The sequence below is a fragment of the Centruroides sculpturatus genome, unplaced genomic scaffold (genome assembly GCF_000671375.1).
Source record: "Centruroides sculpturatus isolate CEXI.00-Female unplaced genomic scaffold, Cexi_2.0 scaffold46, whole genome shotgun sequence".
NCBI lineage: Eukaryota > Metazoa > Arthropoda > Arachnida > Scorpiones > Buthidae > Centruroides > Centruroides sculpturatus.
In genome coordinates, this window is record NW_019384418.1 from 893660 (window position 1) to 903582 (window position 9923).

Here is a 9923-nt window from a genome sequence, read left to right on the forward strand (position 1 = left end):
TGTCTCTGTTTATAGTCTGTCTGTGCAATTTTTTTGCAGCAGCTGAGAATATGATCAATAGTTTCATCAGCTTCTTTACATAATCTGCATGTTGGATCATCAGCAGATTTTTCAATTCTTGCCTTAATTGCATTTGTTCTGATTGCTTGTTCCTGGGCTGCAAAAATCAGGCCTTCTGTCTCCTTCTTCAATGCTCCATTGGTAAGCCATAACCAGGTTCTTTCTTTATCCACCTTTCCTTCAATTTTGTCCAGGAACTGTCCATGTAACGCCTTATTACGCCAGCTATCAGCTCTAGCTTGTAATGTAGTTTTCTTATACTGATTCTTTGTCTGCTGTGCTTTAAGGAGTTTTCTATCATTGACAGCAATCAATGCAGGCTCACCACTGTCCTTGACATATTCTGCCAGTGCATATTTTTCTTCTTCAACAGTTTGCTTTACTTGTAATAGGCCTCTACCACCCAACCTTCTAGGCAGATACAACCGGTCTACATCGCTGCGCGGATGTAGCGAACAATAAATGGTCATGAGTTTTCTTGTTTTTCTATCGAGATTGTCCAATTCTGCTTGTGTCCAGTTTATAATACCCGCAGTGTATCTAATGACAGGTATAGCCCAGGTGTTCATGGCCTTGATGGTATTGCCTCCATTGAGCTTGCTTTTGAGAATCTTTCTAATCCTCTGAGTATACTCTCTACTAATTACGGTTTTCACTTGCTCGTGCCTGATACTTTCCAGCTGCAGTATGCCCAGGTATTTGTAGGCTTCTGGCTGATGGCACTTTATGGTTTGACCATTTGGCATATTAATAGCCTCACTTTCTGTGATTTTGCCCCTCCTCAGTGCCTCCTCAGAGTTGGGACTGTACAGTTGCACACTTGTCCAGTCCCAACTCCATTCTGATATCGTTACTGAAGATTCGGACAGTGTTAGTCAAAGAACAGATTTCAGTTTCACCTCTTCCATAGAGCTTCAAGTCATCCATATATAGCAGATGTGAAATTCTTTGAGATTTTTTTGATGTTTGATAACCACAGTTTGTTTGTCGTAAGATTATTGACAGAGGTATCATGGCAATGATAAAGAGCAATGGCGACAAGGAGTCTCCCTGAAAGATCCCACGCCTAACATTGACCATTCCATAGCTTATATTGCCAACAAATAGTTCAGTCTTCCAACATTGCATCATATTTGCAACAAAGTTGCCAACCGTTTTGCACACTCNCAAACAGATATAAATATATTTTTGAAACGTTTGCTTAAATTTTTAATATTTTGAAAATATCAGTGACAATTCATCATAAATTTGAATATTTTAAATGAAGTACGTATAAACAGCTACAAAAATAATAATTTTTCCCATTTATATTCAAAAGAACAACACAATAAAATTCTGTGAATATCATTCAAAATTAAAAGCAATGTTGAAATATTGCAATATAATGATTTAACTAACAATTTATTCATTTGTCAATGAAGTGATAATTTTATACATACTTCATGATAATTTCTTTTATATTTTTTACTTCAAACAAGACGTACAGTAGAGCGTCGTTTATCCGAAACGTCGGTTATCCGAAATAATTTCAGTCGGCAAATTAAAATTTTCGTTTGTCCTGTGGCGCTGCAATCTTTGACTATATCTTGGGGTACTCTAATATTTTTTATGTTTGTGTATGTGTTTTAGCTGGCAGCACTGTCACTTTTGNGCAGCCAACTGTGTGGAACACGGTTGAATGCTTTTCTGTAGTCTATATACGCCATGTGTATGTTTCTGTGTTGTTTGTGTGCTCGCTGTAGAATGACTGAATCTATGAGTAACTGTTCTTTGCACCCCCTGTGATTTCTAATGGCAACCTTTTTGTTGTTCTGTAAGAATGTTGTGTTCTTCAACATGTTTGTATATTTTGTTTGCAATGCAGGATTTCAATAATTTGTAGAGTGTTGGAAGACATGTAATTGGTCTGTATTGTGTGGGGTCTGTGATGATGATGTTTTTAGGTTTCATGTAGGTCAGTGTTTCTCAACGGGGCGATATCATCCCCATGTGGGCATTTTTCCATGTTGAGGGGGCGATTAGTAACAATTTATATTTTAGGGGGCAAAAAACATTTTCTAAGCGATATAGTAAAACATTATATTAAGAATAATTAGATATTTTATTCTTTATATTGTATGATAATTAAACAAATAACATTATACTAGTCACTAGTCTATTCAATGCAGTATGAATTTGGTGTTAGCCTTGGCCCTCGANGATATAGTAAAACATTATATTAAGAATAATTAGATATTTTATTCTTTATATTGTATGATAATTAAACAAATAACATTATACTAGTCACTAGTCTATTCAATGCAGTATGAATTTGGTGTTAGCCTTGGCCCTCGACATTGGAATTTTGAAGTGAAGGGGGCAATACTATGTAACGGTTTTATTGAAGGGGGTGACGATTCGTTAGAGGTTGAGAAACACTGATGTAGGTAATGCTCTGAGTAAGAAATTTTGGCATGTCTTGTGGATTGATGATGATGTGTGTTAGATGTTTAGCTAGTTCCTGGTGCAGTAATGTAAATTTTTTGTATCAGAAATTGTGAATGTTGTCTACACCAGGTGTCTTCCAGTTGTGTGTTCTGTTTATTTCAGCACAGGGCATAGTTGGTATGTTATGCAAGTTTCTGTTCTCCTCCTTGATCCAGCCTGCATCAGCATTGTGTGTAACAGCATTGGACCAAAGAGAAGACCAATAAGTTGTGAGTTCTTCTTCTGTTGATATGCCACTGTGCTGCGTATCAGTGTTTGTTTTGGTACTGATTTGTCTGTAGAAAAGTTTTTCATTGTTTGTGAATACAGTAGAGTATTGATTATCCGATCCCTGATTAACCGTCACATCAGTTAACCGACCATTCTAGTCGGCAAATTTCAAACGTCCGCTAGTGATGCGGCGCTACAATATTTGGCTATGTCTTGGCTACTTTAATATTTTTTAAAAATTTTTGTGTGTTTTAGCTGGCAACACTGGCTCGGCCATGAAAGGGAGGCCAGTATTTAAACGAGACTTAATTTTCTAATTATGAGTGGTTTGTTTTGTGAGCAATAAAATAATTTAAAAATAACTTTTAACGATACAATAGCGACGATTATTATTTTAAAAAATTTTGTTAGGTTTAACATCGATGAAAATTTAACGCGAAGTAGGTTAATAGCGATATACTAATTACATGGGATATACTATACTAATAATGTATTTTTTTCATCCTTTTCGGTTATCCGATTTTTTCAGTTATCCGACCAACNGTGATGTGGCGCTACAATATTTGGCTATGTCTTGGTTACTTTAATAGTATTTTTACATGTTTTAGCTGGCAACACTGGCTCGGCCATGAAAGGGAGGCCAGTATTTAAACGAGACTTAATTTTCTAATTATGAGTGGTTTGTTTTGTGAGCAATAAAATAATTTAAAAATAACTTTTAACGATACAATAGCGACGATTATTATTTTAAAAAATTTTGTTAGGTTTAACATCGATGAAAATTTAACGCGAAGTAGGTTAATAGCGATATACTAATTACATGGGATATACTATACTAATAATGTATTTTTTTCATCCTTTTCGGTTATCCGATTTTTTCAGTTATCCGACCAACCCAAGTCCCCAATTGAGTCAGATAATCGATGCTCTAATGTAATTTATTTTGTTGTTTTCATAGTATACATGTTTTGTATCATTTGAGTCTAAGTGCTTTGGCTGTGAGTTTTTGTTTTAGTGTATCGATGTATTCTGTAATATGTGTGTTGCAATGTTCGTGTTTTCTGTATGTTTTGATTTTCTTGAAAATGTTTTTGAGTTGTTTCTTTAATTTGGGTGTTACGTTGTTTTTAGTGTATTGTGTCAGCCTGTCTAATTGCTGTCTAATGTCATTTATTTGTGTTTCTATTCTTCTCTGCCAGGTAGGCTTGTGATAGAATTGTGTTTTGTGTGTGTTTGTCTGATTGTATTTTCAGTCCATGGTGTGTTACTACTGTGACTGCCCCAGCATAAACTAATGTATGAATGTCTGAGAGTGTAGAAATTGAATGAATGTAGTTTGGTAGTAAGCGAGTATTTACATAATTTAGTGTTTTTCCTACTACCTTTGACGTGTTGATTTTCGGTATTTATGGTCTTTGTGTAGGATCTGTACCTGTATATTTAGTGAGTGTTTCCTGAAATTTAAGTGAGAGCATATTAAGTAATTCTATGTCTACATTATCAGTGATGGATGAGGAAGTGCCCGTAGTATCATTAGTTGTAATTGTTGTATGTGTACTATTATCAATGCTTGTTGCTGGATTATCCTGACAGGTTGCATGATCTTCATTAATAATGTTAAATGTTTCTGTCTATTGATGTATTTGATCAGCAACCTGTTGTTTGATAAGTTCAAGTGTTGTTTGTGGGATAAGATTGTTGTGTATGTAAGGTTGTTGCGTAAGGTCGTTTTTGATCAACAACCCTTTGTTCGGTGACAGTGAGGTGAGGATAGTGTTGTGTGAATCTATGGTGTAGTTGTTGTCTGTATGATGTCATGTTTGTTTCGAGTTTTGCGATTGTGTAGTAAGTACAGATGATAAACTCGTTCATTTTTTATGTTCATTTCATCCGTTGGTGTGGTTTTCCAGTCTTTGTGGTCTGTGGATACATTGCCACAGAAATACCAAGCTTAGGTTGGTTCTTCACATCTGTTGAGGGCATTGCAGTAGCCATGCTTGGGTCAGTGCTGCTTTTGCCACCAGTAACAAAGTGGCCTATTTTTCTAACATGAGCCTCTGCCTAACCCACGAACGCAGACCTTGTTAACCCAGGCGATGTCCAAGTCGGCATCACACTTCGATCTGGTTACTACTATGATAAATATCTCCACAGAATGTGGGTGTGGTCACTCTTAGCCTTATTTCTCCCCATAGACATTACTGTCATGGGTATCCCTACCAGGAGCTTGTGCTCCAGCCTGCATTGCTCTATGGTTCAGTAAAATTACTGGGCTCTCCCACCACAACCAGGTGATGTACGGGAGAGTTATTATTATTATTATTATTATTCCAATGTCCACACAGCAAATAGGGTAGAAATGCTGGTTAACAAAAACACAAAACCACAAGTCAAACACTTCCCAAGCGTTTAAGACTGTGTGATATATCTTCGAATGATGCGAGCAGATCCAAGTAAGGTGGCCTTTTGCAACTGACAGATAGTAATTTTGTCAATATTTATGGCTTGTAAGTGCCGACTAAGATCTTTTGGCACAGCCCCCAGTGCGCCAATAATCACTGGGACTACCTGTACTGGTTTATGCCAGAGACGTTGCAGTTCAATTTTTAGGTCATAATATCGGCTAAGTTTTTCTTGTTGTTTTTCATCTATTCTACTGTCACCCGGTATGGTGACATCTATGATCCACACTTTCTTCTTCTCCACAATCGTGAAGTCTGGCGTATTATGTTCCAGAACTTTATCAGTCTGAATCCGGAAGTCCCATAGTATTTTGACACAATCATTTTCAACTACTTTTTCGGGATTATGTTTCCACCAATTTTTTCCTGTAGGTATATGATAGTTGTGGCACAGGTTCCAATGGATCATTTTGGCCACAGAATTATGTCTCTGTTTATAGTCTGTCTGTGCAATTTTTTTGCAGCAGCTGAGAATATGATCAATAGTTTCAACAGCTTCTTTACATAGTCTGCAGGTTGGATCATCAGCAGATTTTTCGATTCTTGCCTTAATTGCATTTGTTCTGATTGCTTGTTCCTGGGCTGCAAAAATCAGGCCTTCTGTCTCCTTCTTCAATGCTCCAATGGTAAGCCATAACCAGGTTCTTTCTTTATCCAATTTTCCTTCAATTTTGTCCAGGAACTGTCCATGTAACACCTTATTACGCCAGCTGTCAGCTCTAGCTTGTAATGTAATTTTCTTATACTGATTCTTTGTCTGCTGTGCTTTAAGGAGTTTTCTATCATTGACAGCAATCAATGCAGGCTCACCACTGTCCTTGACATATTCTGCTAGTGCATATTTTTCTTCTTCAACAGTTTGTTTTACTTGTAATAGGCCTCTACCACCCAACCTTCTAGGCAGATACAACTGGTCTACATCGCTGCGCGGATGTAGCGAACAATAAATGGTCATGAGTTTTCTTGTTTTTCTATCGAGATTGTCCAATTCTGCTTGTGTCCAGTTTATAAAATCCGCAGTGTATCTTATGACAGGTATAGGCCAGGTGTTCATGGCCTTGATGGTATTGCCTCCGTTGAGCTTGCTTTTGAGAATCTTTCTAATCCTCTGAGTGTACTCTCTACTAATGAGAGTTTTCACTTGCTTGTGCCTGATACTGTCCAGCTGCAGTATGCCCAGGTATTTGTAGGCTTCTGGCTGGTGGCACTTTATGGTTTGACCATTTGGCATATTAATACCCTCACTTTCTGTGATTTTGCCCCTCCTCAGTGCCACAGTTGCACACTTGTCCAGTCCAAACTCCATTCTGATATCGTTACTGAAGATTCGGACAGTGTTAGTCAAAGAGCAGATTTCAGTTTCACTTTTTCCATAGAGCTTCAAGTCATCCATATATAGCAGATGTGAAATTCTTTGAGATTTTTTTGATGTTTGATAACCAAAGTTTGTTTGTCATAAGATTATTGACAGAGGTATCATGGCAATGATAAAGAGCAATGGCGACAAGGAATCACCCTGAAAGATTCCATTTTTCAGGGTGATTCCTTGCATACCAAAAGTGGATGCACCAACTGTGGAAACAAGAACACCCTGATTCACAAATAACTGAACTTCAACTTGCTGATCAGAGAAGATTTATTGTCAGAACTAAGGTGTTCAGTGAACTTGAACTTGAAGAGATTGAGAGGCTCAGTGAGACTGCTGAGCAGCAGTTCTCACATCTGACAGTGGCAGAAACTCCGATGATATCTGGAGCATCAGAACACACTGAACCGGAAGTAAATGTGAACTCTTTACAGCAATTTGAAGGACAGGCAGCTGAGGCACTGGGTGAACAAACAGGAACTTTAACAACAAGGCAACAAGAGCTTAAGGATAAAATCATGGCTCATGCAGTATTAACTGCAGTAAGAAAGCGCCTTCCACCTTTGAAAATGATACCAAAAAAATATCTGGCTCCTATCGTGAAGGACGTGAATGCATTACTTTCTACTATCCAAATAACATCCATTGAGCAGACAAATCAGATTGCCTACAGTACCGCATTGGTAGTAACAGAGGAGTTGAGGCTCTTAAAACCAATGCAACCAACAAGAAAGTCAAACCAAAAACCAAAATGGAAGATCAGGTTGGAATTGAAAATCAAAAATCTGCAATCGGATGCAAGTAATTTGAAAAATATGAAAGAAAAGAAATTGAAGAATGCTAAAATCAAGCAATACTTGGTTAGAAATTATTATTATTATTATTATTTATTGTTACTATTGTAATCTATGTAATTTTAATATTTTTTAATTCNCTAAATATGGTTAAATTGCCATCTTGTATTAAATGGACCCGCTTCGCGCCAAAAAAAGTAACGATAGTGAAGATTAAGATATTTACATTATAGCCAATCTTACCCGTTTTCACAGAATGCAAGAATTGGGTCCCCCGTTTCCAGACTAATTAGAAAATTTTTACATGAGTCTAAAAATATGTTCGATTTCCCGCTAAAACGCAAAAAACCTCCTGTAAATCTTGCAGGCCGCTTTATATTAACACTTCCTTTGTTACTCAACACTTCCATTGTTAACACTTCTATTGTTAACACTTCCATTGTTAACACTTCCATTGTTACACATCTTCGAAGTCAACCACTTTCAACCCCATATCTCCCACACCCTTATAGCTATCGAGACGCAACCACCATAGTGCATGAATGGAGACTCGGGGCTACTACCACATACAAACACCATTCATGTGCAATGTGTAGTTTTGGCTAAAAAATGAAATATAGGGACACACATGTCCATTTATATATATATAATTTTGAATATTCTGGAAGAAAAGAATTGGCCCAGAGTGGGACTTGAACCCTCAATGCCTGCTTACCATGTGGGTGTGTTGCCAGCTATGCTATCTGGACCTCCATGTGACTCTTCGCTTCCAGACATATATAATTTTAGATATAATTATCCACGATTACTCATGGTGCCAACTGGGGACAACAACTATGTCCACAGTCTGTAATCACCCAGTAGTAGTGTAACAGTACTGTGTACATTTTCAGACGTCGGAAATTTTTAATTTTAACATTATTTCTATTTTACATCCCTCACTTGAGTAAAGGCTAGACCTTTTGACCTATAAGTGTACTGCGTCACTAATGAGGATGACATTACGTACGTCTTTGAAGGTTCTGGTCTTTGAAAGTGGAACTGAATAAGCTCCTGCTGTGAAGGTTCTACTCTCACAGCAGGAGCTTATTCAGTTCCACTTTCAATAAAACATAAAAAATAAGGCCAATTAACAAGAATCTCCACAGGTTACATGATAGAGGGGAGCAAAGAAGGGTCAAATACAAGGATAGACATGGCCGGTTATCACCCATGTAATGATAGCTTTGTTGTTGGCAGCTCTGTTGGTGCAATGGCAGTGAATTCGTCGATGTTTTGATTCTAGCCGCCTGTGGCCATTAATTTAAGAAAGTGACAGCTTTCTCACATCCAAAATCAAAAGAACCGTTCGATTGACATAAACAATGCTAGCCGCAGAAGCGATTTCATCAGATTTTCCTCGATGATTCCCATACCAAGCCACGTATAAAAAGGGGTTGCATTTGCACCTCTGGGTGGACTCAGCCAAGCGGACCCATACGAATGGACAGCCAAGGCTGATACAATCAGACAGACAACCCAGAAACGGACATAGAAGAGCATACATCAAGGGACACCAGACTCATACTGCCATACTGTCCATCCCAACCCACCATAATCTCTGACCTGAAAAGACTACGCTTAGGAATCTCCGATCCCAGAGCATTCTACTAACGCCTAATACGACGAGATCGAATCCTATGAGGTAAACCCTTGAACGAATTTTGTCTCTCTCTCCGACACGTCCCTCTTAGAGAGGTCTCTCTTGTTCTTTAGTTTAGGATAGAACATGGACGCGGAATAGGGAAGACTAATCATTGTTGCGAGATAGGTCAGATTTTTGATTATTTCTATTAGTATCAATTTTTGAATTTTCCTTCTTCTATGTAACTTTAAAGATGTCTATTAAATATATTATTTTTATTAAACCTGAGTAATTAATCGGGAACCTGTCAACTTACAGACCTCCCCATTCACATTATTTTTAGCCCTTTTAAATACCATTTCTGACAAGATCCGCCAGTAAGTGGGGAGAAGCTCGACGCTCCACCCCCTCAGTTCTCACACTACTTGACTATCTCTCAAATGAAAAGTGCTAATCTTTTACATGAGAACATGCTGCCTGTAAGCAGCATGCTGTTCTCATGCTGAGAAGGCTGTACATGCTGGTATAAATAAATACTTTACATAACTAATTCTATCAATATATTTAGAATGAAGGAATAATCATTTTATCTTTCCATCCTTTTAAATTGACTCGGTACTTGCTTCGGATGCCATTTAAATGTACTTGTAACAATTTTTTGTGCTGTCTTTCTAATCAGTTAAATTCTATTACCCAATGTAGTCCCGTTTAAGTGCAATGTTATCTGTAATGCAAATTTGATTCATTGTAAGTTTTGATGCAATACCAATTATATTGAAAGGATTAATCAGACAGTAATTCAGATCTGTTGAGCAATAACTTGACTAATTAAATATATAAAGTAATTTGGACTAAATATGGTTAAATTGCCATCTTGTATTAAATTTAATAATTAGAATTACATTAATTACTTTAGAATG

General features: G+C 37.3%; 2 protein-coding genes across 2 annotated transcripts; both read right to left on the minus strand.

Annotated features, from left to right (window-relative positions):
* Positions 1–2: 2 nt before the first annotated feature.
* LOC111619266 lies at positions 3–1216 on the minus strand (the record flags this gene model as incomplete). Its single annotated transcript, XM_023360949.1, has 1 exon — positions 3–1216. A coding segment is annotated over exon 1 (804 nt), but the record flags the coding sequence as incomplete, so codon positions are not given.
* Positions 1217–5127: 3911 nt separating this feature from the next.
* LOC111619278 lies at positions 5128–6799 on the minus strand. The gene has a single exon (XM_023360958.1). The coding sequence runs from the start codon at positions 6610–6612 to the stop codon at positions 5167–5169; it is 1446 nt and encodes a 481-aa protein (XP_023216726.1). The 5' UTR covers positions 6613–6799; the 3' UTR covers positions 5128–5166.
* Positions 6800–9923: the final 3124 nt, after the last annotated feature.

Coding starts and splice junctions, on each gene's coding strand:
- LOC111619278 (XM_023360958.1), bottom strand. CDS start 6,612: ATGGATGACTTGAAGCTCTATGGAAAAAGTGAAACTGAAATCTGCTCT.